Source organism: Mustela erminea, chromosome 19, assembly GCF_009829155.1.
Source record: "Mustela erminea isolate mMusErm1 chromosome 19, mMusErm1.Pri, whole genome shotgun sequence".
Classification (NCBI taxonomy): domain Eukaryota; kingdom Metazoa; phylum Chordata; class Mammalia; order Carnivora; family Mustelidae; genus Mustela; species Mustela erminea.
The window spans coordinates 6,405,057-6,429,218 of record NC_045632.1 but is presented as its reverse complement, the minus strand read 5'-3'; the positions used below and the strand labels follow the sequence as shown (position 1 = coordinate 6,429,218).

General features: G+C 46.9%; 1 protein-coding gene across 5 annotated transcripts; it reads right to left on the bottom strand.

Annotated features, from left to right (window-relative positions):
* Positions 1-3,265: 3,265 nt before the first annotated feature.
* Positions 3,266-9,431, bottom strand: LOC116579525 (myeloid cell surface antigen CD33-like). Of its 5 annotated transcripts, none has more exons than XR_004281310.1 (7): positions 8,816-9,430; positions 8,332-8,610; positions 8,054-8,101; positions 5,208-5,301; positions 4,841-4,921; positions 3,575-3,717; positions 3,266-3,357 (listed from the first exon to the last, which is right to left on the bottom strand). XR_004281310.1 is itself a non-coding variant. In XM_032325001.1 (7 exons), the coding sequence occupies exons 1-6, from the start codon at positions 9,306-9,308 to the stop codon at positions 4,849-4,851; spliced, it is 921 nt and encodes a 306-aa protein (XP_032180892.1). In that variant the 5' UTR covers positions 9,309-9,428; the 3' UTR covers positions 3,266-3,717; positions 4,841-4,848. The 5 variants fall into 5 exon arrangements, 4 of the variants coding, with proteins under 4 accessions (XP_032180892.1, XP_032180890.1, XP_032180891.1 ...); XM_032325001.1 differs by having other exon boundaries at positions 3,266-3,717; positions 8,816-9,199; positions 9,266-9,428; XM_032324999.1 differs by having other exon boundaries at positions 3,266-3,717.
* Positions 9,432-24,162: the final 14,731 nt, after the last annotated feature.

The following is a 24,162-nucleotide window of genomic DNA, read 5'->3' as shown; positions in this document are numbered from 1 at the left end:
TTTTCTTTCCCTTCTACTATGCTGATTCATGAAGTTTCAATGGCATTCCAAAATGAGAACTATGTGGGATCTTCATGTAAATGAGAAGGGAGAACAGTGTTCATGAGTCATGGGAAAAATCTTTTCTATGAATGCTGTCTATACAGTGGTGCGTGGACTGAAGCAGGTTTTTTAGTTCCTCATCATCTCCTGTGATGTAAAAAATCAGCTTCTCAAGGTGAAATGTGGATCAAAGCACATATTACAGCAGAAAACATAAGTGGAACAAATATACAACTGCAATTAAAATCACAGGTGCTGGGGCACCTGGGTGGCTCCGTGGGTTAAAGCCTCTGCCTTCGGCTCAGGTCATGATCTCAGGGTCCTGGGATCGAGCCCCACATTGGGCTCTCTGCTCAGCAGGGAGCCTGCTTCCTCCCCCTTCTCTCCCTCTGCCTGCTTCTCTGCCTACTTGTGATCTCTGTGTGTCAAATAAATAAGTAAAATTTTAAAAAAAAAATCACAGGTGCTACCTATGTTATTTTCTATCTCTGTGGAGTACGCATCGGGCATATCATTGATGTCTATCTACACAATATAACATGATATATAGTTCATTTGCATCATACAGTTGTAAAATGTTGCAAACGCAGTGGTATCTAAAGTATGTTCTTTAAACATTACTCACATGGAGCTATTTTGCACCTCATCTGATAAATGAGGAATTGAGTCTCCAATAAGTGAAATCACAACTTATTCTAGGTTATCAAAATGTACAGTTGTGGCACACAACAGAAAACCCAAAGTGATTGCTTTACAGTTAACAGAGGTATACCATTTTCATGGACTGGAAGGTTCTGTGAGTTCTCATGGTGTTTCCTCAATGTACCTTGTACTTTTTACAAGATAAAATGTACCCTCCTAAAGTGTGCATCTCTAGGACTCCACAGTGGAGAATTAGAACAAAAATACCATTCCACATGGGATTCCTGGAACCTCAGCCCCAGGTAAACATGGATATAGTCTCTGTCATGGTGAATTAATTTGACCTATTTGAGAATTTTCTAGAAATGTACGCATTTGCGTGTTCTGTATTCTCTCACTTAGCATACTGCTTTTGAAATGGACCCAAGTTGTGTTTGTAGTTCATAACACATGATTACTAAGTATTATGCCATGATATGAGTGTACTATAACCTCTTATTTATTCACCATTTGATACACAGTTGAGATTTTCAAGTTTTGGCTATGTGAAAGTGAAACTTCTTATGGACATATTTTCATTCTCTTGAGTATATACAAGTAGCATAATTGTGAAACTCACATAAGATCATGTCAACCATGCTTAGCTTAAAAAACAGACATACAAAACGCTAAAGAAGAAAGAAGACCCCTCGCCAAAATGTAATTGTTGGGTCAAAGAGTAACTGCATGCTCCACACTAAGATAAATTGCTAAACTACTCTCCAAAACAGATTGAACCTTTACCAATCCTATCCACCATGTTCCAGAATTCCAGTGGCTCAACACTCTTCTTAACACTTGATGTTGACAGCCTTTTAAATTTTAGTAATTTTAGCAGAAAGGTAGCGTTTTCTCAATGCACTCTTAAGTTATTAATTTATTCTAATTTAGGCATAGTGATATTCACTTGTTACCTCCTTCAATTCTGTGAAGTTTGATGGATGTATGGAATTATGTAACCAAAACCATGGTGAAGACACTGCAGAGTGCCATTCCCCAAAACGTTCTTTCCTCCTGTCCCTTGGTGGAAAGATCCTCCCTCCAACTTTAATCTTTGCAGAAATGCTGGTCTCTTCTCCATCCCTGAAGTTCTGTTGTTTACTGAATGTCATAGAAACAGAATCATACCAAAAGTAGCCTTCAAAGTCTGGCTTCATTCACTTGGCATGCTGCATTAGAGGGTTCCGCATGTTGCTGGGTGTGTATGCCCATAATTTGTTCCTGTACTTGATGCTGGTATGTCACTGTTTCTGTGTGCCCTCATGTTGCATACACAACCCTGAAGAGGCCACTGGGGTTGCTTCTAGGTTTGGGATGACTATGAATAATGGGATGTCCATATTCACTTGCAGGTTTCTGTGGGAACATGTTTTTATTTCTCTTGCGTAAATGTCTAGGCATTGAGTTGCTCCGTCCCATAAGACATGTGTGCCTGGACCCTGCTGGGGATTCCAGACAGTCATAGCCTGCTCCCTCCCCGAGATTCTAAGAATGAACATCTCTAAAGTCCTTGACTTCATCCTGCCAGATGCTCAGAGAAGACACTGGTCATCATACTTGTTCCTCTCTTTACCCCTACCTCCCCCACATCATTTACAAATCCTGGGGGGGTGGTGTTTTGTTTTGTTTTGTTGTTGCTTTGTTTTTTAAGATTTTTATTTATTTATTTGACAGAGAGAGATCACAAGTAGGCAGAGAAGCAGGCAGGGGGCAGGGGAGGGGAGCAGGCTCCCTGCTGAGCAGAGAGCCTGATGTGGACCTTGATCCCAGGACCCTGAGATCATGACCTGAGTCAAAGGCAGAGGTTTTAACCACTGAGCCACCCAAGTGCCCCCCAAATCCTGTTTGTTTTATCATCACTATATATCCAAAAATAAAGCCCCCACTCTCCGTGGTTGGAGCCAGCATCATGTCCCACCTGGGTCAGCCAGCAGTGCCCTCCGAATCTCTGTCTTGTGGTCATGGACCTACTCTGGCTGCTCCTGAGCAAAACAGCCATGGGGATTCTATTGAAAGGAAAGTTCAATCATATCTCTGCTCTCCTCAAAGGCTTCCAGATTCTTGCATTTTCTGCAAGGCTCGCATGATTTGCACCAGGACGATGTCTGCACCTCTGTGGGATCTGCACTCCTACCCCTGGGTCTCTATCCCCATGAGGTTTCTTATTCCTCAAGGTCTCCACACCCTCAAGGTCTGCATCCCATGGGATCAGCACCCCTACTCCCAAAGAACCTGCATCCCCAACAGATCAGCACCATCGTCCCAGCATCCCCACCTTGCACTCCTGTGTTCTCAACCCCATCCTCTTGTTTCCACACCAGCCCTCCTCCTGTCTCAGAGCGACTTCACTCACCTTTCCCCATTGTCCATTTCTTGGGATAATTTTCTCTCAGGCAAATACAGAACCTGCTCTGTCACCTGACTTCCAGTCTTTGCTCAAATGTCACCTCCTCAGCTCTTAGTTCCAGAACATGGTCCCCAATATGCCATGTGTGCTCAGTCTGCATGACTTTCCTGCAAACACATATTCTACCCAAAGTGCTCTAATATTATTTCTTATTTATTTCTTTTGATTTCTTGTCTCCAGAATGACAGTTCTTGATGACAGAGATTTTGTTGTGTTCACTAATGCACCTGAAACCAAAACAAGGTGGCACATAGTAGGTGTTCAGTAGTACTTGCTGAAGGAGTCTATTCTTAACTGAATACTATTTGATTCAAAATCATGTGAGTCACACACCCACACAGGGCTAGTTGGCTTTTAAGACTGAGCCTGAAGATGATTAGGACTTGGAGATGCAGGGTTGGGGAGGAAAAGGCACTTCAGGAGAAGAAAGAGCACATGCAAAACCTTGGCCCAGCTGGTTGTGGAGATGTTGCAAGATGCAGGGAGAGGCAGAGATCCGGGTGGAGGGTCCGGTGGAGAGCAGACCATGCTAGGCCTTCAAACCCAGCCTTGGTCTTGGCCCTGGAGAGGATCCATAGCTCTTCATGGTGTGGAGAAGGTGGATTTTTTTTAAATTTTTTTATTTTTTATAAACATATATTTTTATCCCCAGGGGTACAGGTCTGTGAATCACCAGGTTTACACATTTCACAGCACTCACCAAAGCACATACCCTCCCCAATGTCCATAATCCCACCCCCTTCTCCCAAACCCCCTCCCCCCAGCAACCCTCAGTTTGTTTTGTGAAATTAAGAGTCACTTATGGTTTATCTCCCTCCTAATCCCATCTTGTTTCATTTATTCTTCTCCTACCCTCTTAAGCCCCCATGTTGCATCACCACTTCCTCATATCAGGGAGATCATATGATAGTTGTCTTTCTCTGCTTGACTTATTTCACTAAGCATGATACACTCTAGTTCCATCCATGTTGTCGCGAATGGCAAGATTTCATTTCTTTTGATGGCTGCATAGTATTCCATTGTGTATATATACCACATCTTCTTGATCCATTCATCTGTTGATGGACATCTAGGTTCTTTCCATAGTTTGGCTATTGTGGACGTTGCTGCTATAAACATTCGGGTGCACGTGGCCCTTTGGATCACTACGTTTGTATCTTTAGGGTAAATACCCAGTAGTGCAATTGCTGGGTCATAGGGCAGTTCTATTTTCAACATTTTGAGGAACCTCCATGCTGTTTTCCAGAGTGGCTGCACCAGCTTGCATTCCCACCAACAGTGTAGGAGGGTTCCCCTTTCTTGTGGAGAAGGTGGATGTTAATGGTCTCCCAAGACTCAGTGTGCTGAGGAGAGAGAGGGAGGCTGGAGGCAGGTGGGTTAGAAGTCTGGGGAAGAAAGGAGGCCACAGGTGCAAGTAAGGTCAGGATGGGGAGGAGACTGGCATCAGGATGAGCCTAGGAGGAAGGATGGCAAAACTGAGTGATGTACTGGGTCAGGCAGGAGGGAGGGAGGTCACAGTGGAGAGCCACACCCCAGTTCTGGCCTTAGAGAGGAGAGCCCTGTCAACCATGTGAGGGAGACCCCGTAGAGAAGTGGCTTTGGGAGGAATGTGGCAGCTCAATTCTGGCCATGCTGAGTGGAGCAATGCTGGGGCCATCCCGGAGCAGGTGTTGGTGGGATGTTGGGTGGTGAGCTGCCCACGTCACTCACCTGAGGGATTAACTGGGGGTGGGCTTTGCCTCCTCCAGGCCCCCTGCAGGCCTGGCTGTCTCCTTCCTGAGGAACCTCACTCTGAGAGAAGAGAACAGGGTCTTTCAGTCTAATCATGGGGGTGCAGGGTGAACTGACCCACCCATGTTGCCGGTTAAGGGTTTGGAGGGGGTACTGAGGTAAGAGAGAGCAGGTCTGGTCGCACAGATTACCTTGAGCTGAGCAGGGACATCCCCCCATGGACACTTAGTGGAGTCCTCCTTCCTGCCCCAACCTCAGCCTGTTCAGTCCCTCCTGCACCCGCCTGGGACTCAGCCACATGCCCCCGCCTTCCCTACCTCTCCCCTGCCCCTGGGGCAGTGCTCACATGAGGATGACGAGACAGAGCAGGAGAAACAGGGTCTTGACAGCTGCTTCTGCAATGGCCACCAGAACCACCTCTGCCATGGGCTCTGATTTTACTGTAGGGACATGGGACGAGGACAGATTCATGGGTTTGAATGCAGCCCTGTGTCCTTCACTCCAGTACAACTCTGGCCATTGGTTCTCCAGACCTTCCTGCATCACTGGATGCGGGACCCCTGTTTCTGGGGCTCACCCCACCACATACACTGCCCTTCTAGCAGGAGGACTGGACAAATATGCAAAAGCTGGACTTCACCAAAGTGAATCGTCTTGTTCACTTGATCCTATTCAGAATGTAAGAAGGCAACCTACGTATTGGGAGGAAATATTTGCCAATCACAGATCTGATAAAGGTGTAGTGTTCAGCACATATAATGAACACTTACTCAACTACAAAAAGGCAATCAATGCACTTTAAAGATTGACAAAGGACTTCAAAAATTTCTCCAGAGAAGATATGCCAATGATAAAAATGTCCATGCAAAAATGAATGACATTAGTCATTACAAAATGCAAATCAGACCACACTGGGACAGTCCCTCACACCCACAAATAGGCTATAATTATTTTGAAAAGGAAAACAATAAAGTTGGGAAGAATGTGTAGAAAAGGGAACCCTCACACACTTGTGGTGGGCATGAAAAATGGTGCTACAACTGTGGGAAACAGTCTGGCATTATCCTCAAAAAGTTAAAACATAGAAACTACCCTTGGACCCTGCATTTCCACTCCTGGATATACGCTCGAGAAAGCTTAAAAGAATGTTCAAACAAAAACGTGTCCTCCAGGGGTACCTGGGTGGCTCAGTGGGTTAAGCCACTGCCTTTGGCTCAGGTCATGATCTCAGGGTCCTGGGATCGAGTCCCGCATCGGGCTCTCTGCTCGGCAGGGAGCCTGCTTCCCTCTCTCTCTGCCTACTTGTGATCTCTCTTTGTCAAATAAACAAATAAAATCTTAAAAAAAAAAAGTGTCCTCCAGGGTTCTTAACATTATCATAGCCCAAAACAGAAACCACCCACAAGTCCATCGCCTGATCAATGGATGGAGAGAACATGGTACATCCATGCAATAGAATAGTATCCAGGCAAAAAAGAATTGGTACTCATACAAGCTCTATAGATAATCCTTGAAAATGTTTTGGTAAAATGAAAGCCAGACACAAAAGTCCATAGTTTGTGGGATTTCATTTAGTTGACATGTTCCCAGTGGGCAAATCCACAGACACAGAAGGCAGGTTCCTGGTTGCAGGGGGTCAGGAGGAGGGGGAATAGGGAATGACTGTCTAAGAGGCAGGGGGTTTCCCATTAGGGATGATGACAATGCAGTGGGGGAGGGGTGGAATCAGGTAGTAGTGAATGTCCGAGAACCACCTATTGTACACTTTGAAATAGCCAAAATAGCAATTTTTCTTATAGGTGAATTTTTCCTCAAGGACACAATACTGCATATATAAAAAAAATACTGTATAACAGTTTCTACCTGGTACTGGCAAAGATCAGAACTTTCACCCCATGGAGGGTTGGTGAAAACATAGGCTTTGACCCTGGCTGTTGGGAAAATAAACCCGTCCACCCTCTGTGGAGAAAACTCTGCCCTGTCTCTCAAGAGAAAAAAACAAAGAACCTATGATTGAGCCATTTTGGGGCTTTTGTTGTTGTTGTTGTTGTTGTTGTTTTAAAAGATTTTGTTTATTTATTTGACAGACAGACATCACATGTAGGCAGAGAGGCAGCAGAGAGAGAGGAGGAAGCAGGCTCCCTGCTGAGCAGAGAGCCCAATGCGGGGCTCGATCCCAGGACCCTGAGATCATGACCTGAGCCGAAGGCAGAGGCTTAACTCACTGAGCCACCCAGGTATCCCAAGCTATTTTGGTTTTAAGAATGTACCCCATAGGGGCTGGGTGGCTCAGTGGGTTGAGGCCTTTGCCTTCGGCTCTGGTCATGATCCCAGAGTCCTGGGATCGAGCCCCGCATCGGGCTCTCTGCTCGGCAGGGAGCCTGATTCCTCCTCTCTCTCTCTCTGCCTGCCTCTCTGCCTACTTGTGATCTCTGTCTGTCAAATAAATAAATAAAATCTTAAAAAAAAAAAAAAGAATGTACCCCATAGAGACACACACACACACACACACACACACACACACACACACACACGGGCAGGTGTACATGAAATGAGATGCAAGAGTATGGATTACAGTGTTGTAGTGTTTCTGTTGGTAGAAGAAAATGAATGCCATGATTTTCCATTAAGAGAAGACACACTGGGATGCCTGGGTGCTTAGTGGGTTCAAGTCTCTGCCCTCAGCTCAGGTCATGATCTCAGGGTCCTGGGATTAAGCCCCGCATCGCAAACACACTAAGGCTCAGAGCAGCCCATGGACACTGGCTACTTCCCAGAAGGAAATTGTACGTCTAAGGACAGAATCTCCTGTATATTTTGGATGTTTGTCCGTGTGAATATATTACATGTTCAGAAGTACTTTAAAAAGCAGCTGTTCGGGAGAATAAAAGATGGGACAGGAGGAGTCATGAGGAGATGCATGATAAGGGGCAGATCTGCTGGGTTCACGTTGCCCTATTCTCCCTTCTCCTGGTAACGGGGTGGGGAAGGAAGGGTGCGGAAGAGGGGAAGGGAGCTGATGGGGACAGCTCTCACAGGGACATGGGGGCTGGGGAGGGAGAGGAAACACTGGCTTCACCCAGAGGGGATCTCTGTCATCTCCGTGAGTGCAGAAAGTGGCAGGGACATGACTCTGTGCTGAGGTTTGGAAAAACCCCACTCTCTATACCCAGGGAGGTGGCTCCTTCCTACCTGGGCTGTGTCCCAGGCAGACACCAGTTGTTGGGTTCTGTGTGGCACCTGCAATGGGAAGAACAGATTTCCTCCTTCAGTGAGGTAGGGGCATGTGAGATACATGTAGATATCTTCTCCTCACCCCCAGAAACCACAGAAACACAGGAGGGACAGGGCTTGAGTCCTTCCAGGTCCCACACTCAGACAGACCTCCCAGTAAAACTCCAAGGCTCCCCAAACTGATCTTCCTGCCTCTCACCCCTTCAGGGAATCGGGAATCCTTGTCCCACACTCACAGGTGACATTGAGCTGGATGGTCCTTTCCACCATCACACCAGCTGCAGGAAGGTACACGTGGCAGGTGAGGTTGGTACCGTGGTCCTGGGGTCGTGGGATGAGGGTGAGCACCGAAGAGAGGTGAGTCCTGGGGCCCAGGGAGGTGAGAGCAGCTGATGTCCAGTAGAAAAAGGGCGGTGTGCTCCTCTCACAGGCCCAGGGCACAGAGCAGGTCAAGTTGCTGGGGTGTCCAGACTCCAGGGTCCCCGGGATGAGGATGTCAGGTGTGTGGTTCAGAGCTGTGAGGAGATGGGGAGACATGGGAATCAGGAGGAGGGTCCGAGGTGAGACCCTGAGAGAAGCCTCAGGCTTTGGTCCAACTCCTGCTCCTGAACCTTGACATGTGTTACCTCTAACCCCTCCCAGGAAGGGGGTGTCCCATCCCAGCTCTGACCCAGGACCCCTGTCCTTCCTCTGCAGCCTCTCCTGAGGTCTCCTCCTTACCTGTCACTTGCACGGAAAGCAGGTTCTCTCTATAACTGTAGCTCGGAGAAGACTGTCTCTCCATCCTGAAGAAGTATGTCCCCGAGTCCCTTCTCTGTGCTTCTCTGATGTCCAGGGAGCAGTCATAGGCCTGGGGGTCCCCAAGGAGGAGGAATCGGCCCTGGGTGTCCTCCTGCACTTTACGATCTGGGTTGTTTGTGGCTACTGGAGCACTGTGGTGTGCACTGGGCCCTTCCCGGAACCAGTAGCCATGAACAGGGGAAGACGGGGCCCAGTAGTCAGTGGGGTAGGAGAAGTGGCAGGGCACGGAGATGCATAGGCCCTCCTGCACCATCAGGGACTTCTGCACCTGCAGCTGGTATCTTGAGTACTGAGCCAGGGACCCTGTGGAGAATCGAGGGTCAGCAGCAGCCCCTGCCCACCTGGCCCCCTCCCCTCGGCCCACTTTACCTGTCCAGAGCAGGGGTAGAAGCAGCAGCAGCGGCAGCAGCATCTTTGAGATGGAGGGTGTGTGGCCTCCTGTGGGTGAGGGAGAAGAGGAAGACAGCGGGAGGGAGGCTGAGGGGGACCCACGGGAAGCTGGGGAGGAGCACAGGGCCTCGTGGTTCACAGAAGAGGAACGGCAGCTCCAGAGCTCTCCCCGCTCTCTACGCAGAGCCGGCCACACCCTTGGCTGGACACCAGGGAGACCCACCCAGCAGGAGAGAGCAGGAGCAGACCCATGTCCTGCCCCTCATCTTGGCACTTCCCTCTGGCACCAGGACATCTGAGGACACGTGAGGCCTGGGACACAGTGAGTCTCCTAAGGTCTCTTCCACCTGAGGATCTTGTCTGAGCAGAACTGTCTACACTGGGGAGCTAGTCAACTCCTGGCTAGACCTGGAGGATCACAGCCTCATTTAGACCCACAGGGTGTTCTGTCCTTCAAGGTGGAGGATTCTATAGGTCTGTGTGAGCCTCTGAGACAGAAGAGAAGGGATCCTGGGTGAAGAAAAGGTAGTGGCCATTCATACATTCATCCATTCATTTTCCATGAGCTTAGTGGACATCTGTGTTGGGGAACTGGAGATGAGACAGCTGGATCTGGCCTGGTCCATCCTGTGATACGGTCCCCACCCAGGGAGCCATTTCCTCTGTAGACACACCTGACTTTCTCTTTGTCCCTGTGAGGTTCACAGCAGGTCTTTTTAAATGTGTCTGCTAATGAACCATGGAACACTACCTCAAAAACTAATGATGTCCTGTATGGTGACTAACATCACATAATATAAACAAACAAACAAATGTGTCTGCTGGCTTACTGGACATTTTCTAAATATACAGGGATGGGTCCTTTTTCTTTCCCTTCTACTATGCTGATTCATGAAGTTTCAATGGCACCTCCAAAATGAGAACTATGTGGGATCTTCATGTAAATGAGCCATGGGAAAAATATTTTCCCTGAATGCTGTCTATACAGTGGTGCGTGGACTAAAGCAGGATTTTTAGTTCCTCATCATTTCCTGGGAAGGAAAAAATCAGCTTCTCAAGGTGAAATGTGGCTCAAAACACATATAATATTACTGCAGAAAACATAAGTGGAACAAATATACAGCTGCAATTAAAATGTCATTTTCCATCTCTGTGGAGTACATGTCTGGCAAATCATTGATGCCTATCTACATAATATAATATGATATATAATTCATTTGCATCATACAGTTGTAAAATGTTGCAAACGCAGTATTATCTAAAGTATGTTCCTTAAAAGTTACTAACATAGAGCTATTTTGTGCCTCATCTGATAAATGAGGAATTGAGTCTCCAATAAGCGAAATAAACTTATTCTAGGTTATCAAAATGTACAGTTGTGGTGCATAACAGAAAACCCAAAGTGATTGCTTTACAGTTAACAGAGGTATACCATTTTCATGGACTGGAAGGTTCTGTGAGTTCTCATGATGTTTCTTCAATGTAGTTTGTACTTTTTATAAGATAAAATGTACCCTCTTCAAGTGTGCATCTCTAGGACTTATGAAAAATGTATACCTCCACAATGGAGAATTAGAACAAAAATACCACCCCACATGGGTTTCTGGAACCTCAGCCCGAGGTAAACATTGATCTTGTCTCTGTCACGGTGAATTAATTTGACCTATTTGAGAATTTCCTAGAAATGTACTCATTTGTGTGTTCTGTATTCTCTCACTTAGCATACTGCTTTTGAAATGGACCCAAGTTGTGTTTGTAGTTCATAACACATGATTACTAAGTATTATGCCATGATATGAGTGTACTATAACCTCTTATTTATTCACCAAATTATAGAGAGTTGGGATTTTCAAGTTTTGGCTATATGAAAGTGAAACTTCTTATGGACATATTTCCATTCTCTTGAGTATATACAAGTAGCATAATTGTGAAACTCACATAAGATCATGTCAACCATGCTTAGCTTAAAAAACAGACATACAAAACGCTAAAGAAGAAAGAAGACCCCTCGCCAAAATGTAATTGTTGGGTCAAAGAGTAACTGCATGCTCCACACTAAGATAAATTGCTAAACTACTCTCCAAAACAGATTGAACCTTTACCAATCCTATCCACCATGTTCCAGAATTCCAGTGGCTCAACACTCTTCTTAACACTTGATGTTGACAGCCTTTTAAATTTTAGTAATTTTAGCAGAAAGGTAGCGTTTTCTCAATGCACTCTTAAGTTATTAATTTATTCTAATTTAGGCATAGTGATATTCACTTGTTACCTCCTTCAATTCTGTGAAGTTTGATGGATGTATGGAATTATGTAACCAAAACCATGGTGAAGACACTGCAGAGTGTCATTCCCCAAAACGTTCTTTCCTCCTGTCCCTTGCTGGAAAGATCCTCCCTCCAACCTTAATCTTTGCAGAAATGCTGGTCTCTTCTCCATCCCTGAAGTTCTGTTGTTTACTGAATGTCATAGAAACAGAATCATACCAAAAGTAGCCTTCAAAGTCTGGCTTCATTCACTTGGCATGCTGCATTAGAGGGTTCTGCATTTTGCTGGATGTGTATGCCCATAATTTGTTCCTGTATTTGATGCTGGTATGTCACTGTTTCTGTGTGCCCTCATGTTGCATACACTACCCTGAGGAAGCCACTGGGGTTGTTTCTAGGTTTGGGATGACTATGAATAATGGAACTGTCCATATTCACTTGCAGGTTTCTGTGGGAACGTGTTTTTATTTCTCTTGGACAAATGCCTAGGCATCAAGTTGCTCGGTCCCATAAGACATGTAGGTTGAACTGGGACAAAACCGCCAAACTGTCCTCCAAAGTGGCTGTACTGTTTGGTAATCCCACCAGCAGAGTGTGGTGAATTCTGGTTGCCCCACAGTGTCTTCGGTGTTTGACATTACCAGGATTTTTCTTGTATTTGTGTTTGGATTTTTTTTTTTTTCTTAGCCATTCTAAGAGGTGTGCACTGGTATCCCATCCTGGTTTTATTCTGGGATTTCCTAAGGACAAGTGGGGATGGGCACGTTTTCATGTACTCATTTGCCATCCATTGTCCTTCTTTGGTGATGAGGTGGCTGGCTGGTTCAATGTTTAGCTGCTCTGTTTTGACTGGAGTAAGACATGCAGAACAAAAGCTTTACCCTCTAACTGTTTTAACTGTCCAGGTCAGTGGCCTTAAGCCCATTCCTGTTGTTGTTCCACCATCACCAGTAACCATCTCCACAACTTTTTTTTATCATCCCAATCTGACATTTTGTGCATATCAAATTAATAACCCTTGATTCTACCTTGTCCCCCAGCATTCCCTGACCCTGGCAACCATCATTCTCTCTTCTGTGTATGAACTTGCCTACTCTACATACATGATGTAAGTGGAATCCTCCAGGATTTGTCCTTTTGTGACTGGCTTATTGCACTTAGAATAATGTGCTCAATCCATGCTGTAGAATGTGTTGAACTTTCCTTCTTTCCCAGACTGCATAATATGGCACTGTATGGACATACCAGCCTTTGTCTATCTGTTCCTCTCTTGGTAGACCCTTGGGTTGCTTCCACCTTTTAGCGCTTATGAATGATGTCGCCATGAACACAGATGTAGAAACAGCTATTCAAGTGCCTGCCTTGGATCCTCTGGGTATGTACCCAGATGGGAAATTACTGGATCCTATGCTAATCCCATGTTTAATTTTTTGAGGAACTGCCGCGCTGATGGCACAGCAAATGCACCATTTACAACCTCAAGAGCAAAACCAGGAGTTCCACCTTCTCTGCATCCAGGCCAACACGTGTGATTTCCTCCTTTTTGTTTCTTTTGTTTTTTTCATAAGAGCCATCAGAATGAGTATGAAGAGGTTTCTCATTGTGTGCCTGTTGTCTGCATTTTGCTGATATTAGATGTTGAGCATCTTCTCATGTGCTTAGTGGTCTTTTGGATCCTTCTGGAGAAATATCTGTTCAAATCTTTGCAATTTGTAGTTACAGTGGTTTGTTTTTTCATTGTTGAGATACCATCTTTTATACAATTATGTTTTGTTTGTTGACTTATTGCTTTGTCTTGAGAATCTTTGAAATATGTAGATACAACTTTCTCATCAAATATGTATTTGTAGGTATTTTCTCTCTGTCATTTTTCTTTTAGCTCTGACAATGATGGCTTTTACAAAACAGCAGGTCCCTCTTCCCCAAGTCCTGTGTTATGTCTGAGGTGACCCACTAGTGCCTCAGGACATGGAAGAACGGAGTAAAGAAGGTCAGGGGGCCGGATGGGGACATTTGGGGGTGGGAAAATCCTTTGAGCCATGCAGTGGGCTGAATAGTGACCCCAAACATACCCAGGTCTTAATCTGTGGAAATTAGATGTTACCTTACAGGAAACAAGGTCTTTGGAGATGGGACAGAGTTGGGGATCTGGCCTGTGGAGATCATTGTAGATTATCTGGTTTGGGTCCTAAATCTATCAGAGTGTCCTTCTAAAGGAGAAGCAGAGAGTGACTTTCTGCACACAGAGCAGCATGAGGAAACATGACCACAGAGACCCAGAGTGGAGCAGTGACACCCCAGGTTAAGGCATGCTGGCAGCCACCAGCACGCCCAAGAGCAGGAAAAGGATTCTCTCCTTGAGCCTCTGGAGGGCATGGAGCTCAACCACTCTTGATTTCTGGGCAGCAAACCTGATTTAGGACTCTGGGGTTCAGGACATGGCTCCCAAAATGTGTGATTTTGGCATCCTGACCCTTTCAGGCTGAAGAAATTTGAGAACTGGCAGGTGGAGGAAGGACTTTGTGACTTTTCCCTCCCTCTACCCAGAGGAAAGGAACATCACAAGTCTGATGACAGATGGACAGAGAGACGGATCGGCAAGCAGGTCCCTTCAAGCCACTCCTGTGCTAATTACCCCCCACAGCTCAAGCCTTTTGTTCTCCCGGGTGTGACCCCAACTTTCTACTCTTCAGCAAATCTAGCAACAACGCCTCAGGTTTAACCATTTATTGGAGTCTTCATTTCTTTATGAAGGCTCCTGTGCCACATAAATCTCATATGAAATACGTTTGGACACTTTCCTCTGGTTCACCTGTCCTGTGTTACAGAGTCCCAGGGAGATCTTAGCAAAACAGAGGGAAACAATGGATTTCCTTCATATCACAGCTTTCTGACCTCCCTGTGAGAACTTACACATTTCTTTTGTCTTAAGACCCCAAGAGTGTGGCATTTCTTATGAGGACCTCAGGAAGTTAATGCAGGCAGGCAATCAGAGATGCTCCCTCCAGGGGGAAGACAGAAAAGGCAGAAGCTCTCCTTCTCTGGAGCCTTGCTCTGCTCCTCCTTGCAGCAAAGTCCTCACAGGGTGGTCTATACCCCTTCTGCCATCTCCTCTCCTCTGACTCTCCTGAACCTGCTCCAATCACATCTTCACACCTTTCCTGTCCCTTCTGCCATTATTGGGTCCCCAGTGACAAACGTGTCTCCAAGTGCCTTATTTTCTCTATGTGCAACTAGTCCCTTTCCTCCCTATTGATTATGCCCTTCCAGGAACTGTGGGATTTGACATCTCTGCCTGGACCCCTCTGCAGATTCCAGACAGTCACAGCCTGTTCCATCCCCAACATTCTCAGAAGGACCATCTCTAAATCCCTTGACTCCATTCTGCCAGATGCTCAGAGAAGACACTGAGCATCATTCTTGCTCCTCTCTTCCTCCTACCCCCCTCATCCTTTAGGAAATCTTGTTTGTTTTATTATCATTATATATCCAAAAAAAAGTCCCCACTCTCTGTGGTTGGAGACAGCATCGTGTCCCACCTGGGGCAGCCATCAGTGCCCTCCGAATCTCTGTCTTGCTGCTGTGGACCCACTCTGGCTGCTCCTGAGCAGAATAGCCATGGGGATCCTACTGAAAGGAAAGTTCAGTCATATCTCTGCTCTCCTCAAAGGCTTCCAGATTCTTCCATTTTCTGCTAGGCTCGCATGATTTGCACCAGGACGATGTCTGCACCTCTGTGGGATCTGCTCTTCTACCTCAGGGTCTCCACTCCCATGGGGTTTCTTCTTCCTCAAGGTCTCCACACCCTCAGGGTCTGCATCCCATGGGATCAGCACCCCTACTCCCACAGAACCTGCATCCCCAACAGATCAGCACCATCGTCCCAGCATCCCCACCTTGCACTCCTGTGTTCTCAACCCCATCCTCTTGTTTCCACACCAGCCCTCCTCCTGTCTCAGAGCGACTTCACTCACCTTTCCCCATTGTCTATTTCTTGGGATAATCTTCTCTCAGGTAAATACAGAACCTGCTCTGTCACCTGACTTCAAGTCTTTGTTCAAATGTCACCTCCTCAGCTCTTAGTTCTAGAACATGGTCCCCAATATGTCACATGATGCTCAGTCTTCATCGTTTTTCTGTAAACACATATTAGAGCACAAAGTGCTCTAATATTATTTCTTATGGACCAGTGACATGCATCTTTCCCATCAGGCCTCACATTTGCTGGAGGCCTGTCCTGGTGAGGAGCTGAACAGTAGATGTGTCTGAGAACTCCGTAACATGAGAGAGAGTCCTGCATGTGTTGTAGCATGTGCTGGAGTCCTGCTGTCCAGGCTGTGGTGCCATTGGTGCCCTCCCTTTGCTAAGGGGAACTACTCACTTCCTGGCCTGGGCTGAGTTAACCACTGTGGTGCCTGGACCTACGGTTCATAAACAAGGGTGTTTGCTGGCCTTTCCCCAAAGGGGAAATTGTCAGTGTCTGGACACATTTTATCATCACAGCTTAGGAGGAAGGTGTGTCTGGCATCTAGTGGGTTGAGACTAGGGATGTTTCTAAACATCCTCCAATGCACAGGACAGCCCTCACTGCAAAAAATCGTGCAGCTCTAGGGTTCAATAGTGCTGAGGTTGAGAGAACCCAGTCTAGAGTTGATGTGGGATCTTGGAGGTTCTGTGTGGGTGTCCAGTCCATGAACGATGGATAAGGGTCTTGGGTGCAGAGTGGATGTCGGCTAGACCCAAAGAGGAGACACTCCCCATCCAAGGGAGAGACATACAGTGTATAGGCACTTGTCTGATAGAGGTCATGAGGGTGAAAACGGGCTGGGGCCATGGGACTGGAATCTCTGTTGGGTGCTTTGGGGCACAAGTGAGCAGAGTGGACCTGGCCTATACTTTCAGTGGACAGGAAGGAAGATTCCCAGCTATAGGACCATGCCGCAGGCTCAAGGTCAATGCAGAGGCAAAAATGGGCTGGGCAGTAGGAAGAGCTGTTTGCACCTCCCCACTGTGGTCCCCCACAGGCTCACACAACAGGTGGCAGTTCACCATGCCCTCAGGGACCTCCAGGTCTTATCTTCTGCCCTGCCACATGGTCATCCTGCCAGCCCTGCTGGAGGCCATGCCTACATCCACCAGAGGTGTTAGCCTCAGGCAGTGCAGATGCCTAACTGCCTTGCAGGTGCTAATCTCTGACTTCCCTCATGGGGAGACTGGCTTGTCCATTTGACCACATTCATGGGACACCATCTGTTTCCCTGGTACTGTGCTGGGTCTGGGGCTGGAGGTATACAGACAGACTCTGACCTCAAGGAGCCTTCAGTCCTGCCTGGCAGGGAGTGTTCAAATCCTCCCCAAGGATGGTTCAGAGGAACTGCATGGAGGAAGGGATCTTCAGCTGCTGCCACTCCCCCCATCTTTCTCATATCCTTTTTTTAAAAGATTTTTTTAAAAATTTATTTGACAGGGGCCCCTGGGTGGCTCAGTGGGTTAAAGCCTCTGCTTTCGGCTCAGGTCATGATCCCAGGGACCTGGGATCGAGCCCCGCATCGGGCTCTCTGCTCGGCGGGGAGCCTGCTTCCTCCTCTCCCTCTGCCTGCCTCTCTGCCTACTTGTGATCTCTGTCTGTCAAATAAATAAATAAAATCTTTAAAAAAAAATTTATTTGACAGAGAGAGATCACAAGTAGGCAGAGAGGCAGGCAGAGAAAGGTGGGGAGGGAGAAGCATGCTCCCCGCTGAGCAGAGAGCACAATGCAGGCCTCGATCCCAGGACCCTGAGATTATGACCTGAGCTGAAGGCAGAGGTTTTAACCCACTGAGCCACCCAGGTGCCCTTCCCATATCCTTTTTTCCCACGTCTCTCATCCCCAGGACCTCTGTGCCCCAACCACATGCTAGACAGGTCACAGACCCTTCCCTTGAGGTCCCAGGATCCTAGGTCCTAGGATCCAGAATGTCGAGCACAGGTGCACACAGACCCCTGTCCTGGCAAGAGCAACACAGAAGACAGAGTTGGTCTATGTCCCTGGGAATACCTGAAGCTGAACTTGAGAATAAAGTTGAGACTGAGGTCACTCCTGTCCCTTCTACCGTCCTCTCTCATACCTGCTGGGAGGAGCATCCCAGAGACCAGTTTCTTAAAGTTCACTCTGCACGGAGAAGCAGGAAGACCCTGGGGCCCCACAGGTGCCCTGAGCAACAGGTGGGTTTCCCTCCGTCTCCAGCCCCTATCCAGGACATTTCCAGGACCCTGGACAGCAAGGGCCAGGAGCAGCTCAGGTGTGGCCCTCCAGGATAATTCAATGGCCTCCTTTTAACCCCTAAGTGAAGCTACCTACTATGTCCTGTGCACCCGCATGGCCTGTCCTCTTCCATACCTAGAGTTGAGGGAGGCAAGGGCAGGAGAGAGAGGGATCACTCTCTTTCTCTTCCCCTTCTTATAAGGCCATCCATCTTGGGACTCCACCATTATGACCTCACTTAATCTTAGTTATCTCTGAAAATACAATCACATTTGGGGTTGGGGCTCCAGGAGATGAATTTGGGGGGCACAACTCAGTCTACAGCATTCAGGTTTCCTGGGCTCTCCCATGTTCCATCTTTGTCCTCTTTGTAGGCAGTTTCATATCCCTCACATGCAAAGAAACAAGTCATATAAATAATTATATTCTGCATTTCCTCTTTCCACTCTAACGAAATATGTCCCAGCCTCCATCCTCCTGGTGTCAGTGATGTTCAAAGCACAGTTGTATTTCTCAGAGTCTCCAGGGAGGTGGAAACATCCCTGAGTCACAACCTGTAGTACGTGGTCCAGGTGGGTCATGGCCACTGAAGAATCCTTACCAGGTTTGTCCCTGTTCTGGAACCAGTAGCCACAAGCAGGCATGGATTTGTTCCAGCCATCCTGAGGATAGGAGACGGTATAGGTAGTGGGGATGAAAAGTTTTCTCATGTCATCACAAACTGGCTTGTTTGCTTCCAGCATGAAATCCAGATGCTCAATCTGGGACTCTGGGGGTGAGAGTCTCTGCCTCAGCCCTCCTGCCCTACCTGCTCACCCCCCAGACAGCAGGATTAGCTGCAGCTCTGGGAAGAGATGGGCCAAGCCCTCTGCTGGGATTTTCTCTTTCAAGGACTCATGAGCTATAGGACCAAGAGGAAGTTCTGACAGGAAGGTGAGTGACACTGAGGTGTATGCACAGAACAAGAACCTTAGACTTGTCCTGAATCAGAGCTAGTCTGCCTTGAGAGATTGTGCTCACTTCCCGTTTTTCAGAGGAGGTTACTGAAGTTCAGAAAGGGCAACAGACATGCCCTAAGACACCAGGGAAGGCAAGACCTGCTCCCTGTCTCCACACCACCTGCCCATGTCCTGACCTTTAGTACCTGCCTCCACATTAGAGACTAAGGTGTTCCTGGGCAGGTATCAGGAAGTTGTGCTACTCCTGCTGGGGATTAGGTCTGGAGTGGCCCAGTAGGCGTTAAAGGCAGAAGAATATGGAAGAACTCCAAGGGAGCTGAAGGGAGAAGTTTTCCATTCATGCATTTATTTAACAAAACAGAGTGAACACACTCACTGTGTTGGAGACTGGAACTGAGACCTTACCTCTTTTCTCCCCGCTTAGTGGGGTGGTCCCTAGGCAATTCCAGGATTTCATGACAGGAGCCAGAACTAAGAATAACAGGCTACATGGGGGCTTATTCCAGCTTTTTCACATGGTTCACCAGGCACTTGATCCCCACATCTCTGTTTTGAGAGGACAGGATCCACCCATCTCCTTGGCCATGTCTCCTGCCCTCCTCCATCACCACATAAGGGCAGGGCCAGTACAGTGTGTTATACAGGCTTTGTGAGCAAATACTCGAATACATGGTTGGAGGCTGTCCCAGTTCACAGTGCAAAACCCCTCCTGATCCAGTATCCCACAGTGGACTTTTTCTTAAGAATGTTTTCACTTTGGGCCTCCCCTCCTCTTGCCAAGCTTCACGTGTGCGGCTGTTTCTCTTGCTTTTCAGCAGCCTGTATGTGTGCGTCCAGAGCCACCTGACATCCTGCAGAGTCCTGTCTGTTCTGTGGTTGGAGGAGCAACTTGTGTTTAGGGTAAATAGGGTGAATTCTCCCAGAGGACGGAGGCTGGGACATATTTTTTTTTTAGTGGAAAGAGGAAATGCAGAATATCATTGTTTAGGGTGTATCCATGTGCAATTAGGTTTTGTTACAAAATATCCCTTGTAACCTATGATCAGAAGCCATCGTCTCTCTTTGCAGAGGTTCCTGGATTTAAACCACCTCCCATTCAGGGCTGAGCAAACCAAAACAGAGCCCACCTTGAAACCTCAACACAACAACAGAGGACAAAGGGCTGTGCTCTTGACTGTTGAGACTATCTTCCTTGTGGGAATCCGCAGAAGCGGAAATGCAGGCTGTGGCCACCAGATGGCAGTAATGATTCCTCAAATTCCCGCGGTTAAACTAAAAGGCTTTAAGGAATTAAGTGAAAGGTCATCTGAGTTTTTTTTTTTTTTTTAAGATTTTTATTTATTTATTTGACACAGAGAGAGAGCACAAATAGGCAGAGAGGCAGGCAGAGAGAGGCGGGGAAAGAGGCTCCCTGCTGAGCAGAGAACCAGATGAGGATGTGGGGCTGGATCCCAAGACCCATGACCCGAGCAGAAGGCAGAGGCTCAGCCCACTGAGCTAGCCAGGCGCCCCCATCTGAGATTTTTATGATCCCCAGATTTAAAAACCCCAGGATTTTTATGGTCCAGTTAACTGAGGGAAGCCTGTTAGTGTGGGCACTGGTGTCAATTAACTACTGTGCCAAACATTTTACCTGTAATGCATCCTTTGAGCCTCATGTAGACACGTTGAGGTCTATAGTAATGATCCCTTTCCCTTTCACCAGAGATGATGAGGTTGATAGATGTGATATTTTTTCCTTTTTCTTTTTAGATGGCTCTATTGAGATACAACTGCTGTATGAAAAATGGCACGTATTTAATGTATGCAATTTGATGAGTTTGCACTTATGCATTGCACCTCTGAAATTGTGACCACGATCCTGGTTACAAACACGCCCATCCCCTCTCAAAGTTTCCTGGTGACTCTCTGCTGTTTGTTGGGTTTTGTTTTGTCTGGTTGTTGTTGTTGTTGTTGTTGTAAAAAAACTTAACATGAGATCTACCCTTTTAACAAATTTGTTAAGTGCCCAAAACAGTATTGCTAACTACAGGCATTACACAATACAGCAGATCTCACAACTGATGCATCTGGCATCCCTGAAACTTTATATCTTCTGACCAAAAGCTCCCCTTTTCCCGTCCCTCCAGCCCCTGGCAACCACCACAATACTGCTTCGGTGAACTTGACTATTTTAGATATTTCATTTAAGTCCATTTGTGGAGCATTTGCCCTTCTTCGATTGGCTTATCCTATTTAGCATAAGGTCTTAACAAAATGCGTAACGCAGTGCTTCAGGTCGAAATGGAAGGTTGTGAGACCATCTGCATGAGTATATGGAAGTATAAAACTCACTGGGAATGGCAGGTACACAGACAAATATGGAACACGGTACCCCTGGAATGGAGGTGTATGAATCACTTAATTTTAGTATAAAAGTGAAAAGACAAAAGTGTTAAGAATAACTATGACTAAGACTATTTGTTAATGGATACTCGATATGAAAAGGTGTAAATTGTGACATCAAAAATACAAGTGTTGAGGGGTTGAATTGTAGAGTTTTGTACGGGATTAAGTCGCAATCAGGTTATGACAGACTGTCCCAAAATTGAGATATTTCACGATGTCGCTTTCTGCAGAGCAGATCAAGCTCCTGCTAGAGACAGTTTTGAATCTCTTCTTTTTATCTCTAAAGCGTCTGTTTTTAACTGTACAGTCCAAATCCCCAAACCTACAAATGGAAAATACATAGGGAGAACACAATGTGGATTATTTAATGTGGAGTACTTATTGACCTGACCACGAGGTCTGGGGCTCCTGTCTTATGCGTCTCTGTCTCTGAGTCCCCCCATTTTTCCCCCGAAGATTTAATTAATTAATTAATTTCAAGTGCGGACTGGGGGAGGGGCGGGTTCCTGCGGGAGAGAGAGAAAATCTCAAACAGACTCCCTGCCCAGTGCAGAGCCCAACTCTGGGCACCATCTGACGACCTTGAGATCATGACCTGAGACGAAATCAGGAGACAGACGTTTAACCGACTGAGCCACCCAGGCGCCCCTCTGAGTCCCCTTTTTTATTCAGGACATAATTTGACCCGGCTTTAGGTGTGGGTGGCTCCAGGGTTCATATGACAGAGGCCCTATCACTCTCCTTGCTTTTTTTTTTTTTTTTTTTTTTTTTTTTGGTGGTGTGGTTGCTGATTTTACTGTCTGCCTTTTGTTCTCAAATTCATAAAGGTAGGAGGTGCGATACCCACTCTGAGGCCTACAGAGTGGACGGTGAGGTCACTGAAACCTACAGAGATCAGGTAATTTGGGGGCAGAAACGGGTCTGTGCCCTTCTCCACCAGCCCCGCGATGCCCTCCTGGCAGCGGCGCTTCTCTCTCGACGTTCCCTGCCCGGTTAGGGCGCCCTCTGCTGCTCACCCAGAGAGTTACCCAGATGGCGGCACCACCTGTGTCCTCCTTCCATTACTCTACTTCAACCCGTTCGCTTCCACACCAGCGGCGCCCTGACACCTGGTTCCCACCCTGCTACCCAGAAGCCAGTCTCTCCGACAGTCTCGCTACACAGGGATGATAAAAGGCAAAGAATTATTACTATTATCCCTGTTGTTCTTACCCATGTTATTGTTAATGTTATTTTCCCATTCCACTTCATTCTTCCCTGGGAGCTGGGGCGGGGGAGGGTCCTGCCTCCTATCCTCTCTATCCAGTTCACATGGCACCCGCATGAAAATGTAGACCATCTCAGGGTTGCTCCGACTGACAACTTCATGGCTCTCCCTGAGGGTCTGATGCACCTGGGGTGATAGGTTTGCCCACACGGGACCACAGGGACCAGGCTGAGGCGTCAGGGTTCCACCTGGTTTACAGGTGTGGAACCCTGATCTCCACAAGGATCCCAGGTTGGCATTCCCTGTGGTCTCTGGGCCTGGTAAACATCTTCCAGTGTTCACTCTGGCTGTCCCGGGCAGAACCTTGCCCTGGGAGGGCCTGTGACATTTTGCTGTCTTGATAAAAAGGTACAAAGCTGGGTTCTAGAAGAAGATTAAGGGCTCCTTGGGAGGCCTCCTCAGGCTGCCACCCACACCCAGCTGAGCTCGGGTGTTGGCTTAAGGGAATGAGAGTGAGTCTATGAGCCCAAAGTATGTTCCAAGCCTGCTGCTTTCTCCTGAGCGTAGGGCCCTCCTGAGGGTGTCACTTCCTTAAATGCTCAGATTCTTGCTGTGAGCTCTGGATGAAACCAGTTTTTCCATATCGGTCATGATTGCTTCGACCAAGCATTACTGTCCATGTACAGTCTGGACACAAGGGAAGGACATTCTTCTGCAGTGGCTTGGCATAAATCTCTGTTGGATAGGGATACTTTGTGTCAAGTGATGTCAAATAGATTCAATCACATGGCCTCTGTGCCAGAGCTTGCTGGCCTCCTCCCATTAACCAACCCCCTTTTACCTTAATAAGGAAAAAGAAAGGTAATAAGGATACAAGATCTTAATTAATGAGATTTATAGGATAATTGTTATTAGGTCATACAACCAAAGTGTTTTTTAAATATCTATAAACTCAGTTTAAAATGTTTATTTTTTCCCAAAAAGTTTAGTGAAACATTATAAAAGGATTTTCAATTATGCCATTAGGAATTAACATGTCCTGAAATGGTCAGTGTGGGAGACATTGTTGGCAGTCATTTATACATGTGACCTTATTGAAAGCTCACAGCAGTCCTATGGAGAGAAAAGGCTTCATATCCTCACATTACAAGTGGAGACAGTGAGGCATAGTTAGGGGGCATCCATATGTATGACCACCTTCACTTGTGACCCTATTGCAAGTTCAGGATACCAAGACCACCTCCTTCCAGTGAAAGGACTCACGTAACACACTAAAAGCTATTAACCTTGTGGTTAGGGCTGGTTACAGCTTGAGGATACAGATCAGTGTCAGTGAAAGGGAGGAAAGGGCATGGTCAGGGTCCAGGGGCTTCCACATGTCTCTCCAGTGGAGTTATGAGTCATGGACAGCATTACCTCCTCCCAGCACTGGTGTATGACAGTCTGCTGACCAGGGAAGCTCACCTGAGACTGGTCTTCAGGGTTTTTATTGAGGCTCTTTCACACAGTTATGATTCACTGCTCACATAGCTGACCTCGATCTCCCGCCTCTCCAGGGGCAGAGCAGATTTCATGTGACCCAAAGCCTTCATCATAATTTCTACTGTGGAATATCCAGTGTGTTCCAAGGCCCCGCAAGGCAAATAGAGACACTCTTATCAGGCAGGGCATTATAAGGATTTAGGCATTTCTTCCAGGAGTTGAGGACAAAGTCAGATATGTCTTTGGCTAAGGTAAATTCTTTACTCAAAAGTCCATCTCTGGGACCCATCAAGCTCCAAAAATGGGACTGGGCAAAAGCCGTTATGCTG

What these genes read in the sequence shown, in the direction of transcription:
- LOC116579525 (XM_032324999.1), bottom strand. Translation starts at nt 9,308, where the DNA reads ATGCTGCTGCCGCTGCTGCTGCTTCTACCCCTGCTCTGGACAGGTAAA. An exon ending in GCTTTCCGTGCAAGTGACAG is followed by an intron (nt 8,611 to 8,815) that starts GTAAGGAGGAGA and finishes ATCTCCTCACAG; the next exon opens with CTCTGAACCACACACCTGAC. An exon ending in CATCCAGCTCAATGTCACCT is followed by an intron (nt 8,102 to 8,331) that starts GTGAGTGTGGGA and finishes TTCCCATTGCAG; the next exon opens with GTGCCACACAGAACCCAACA.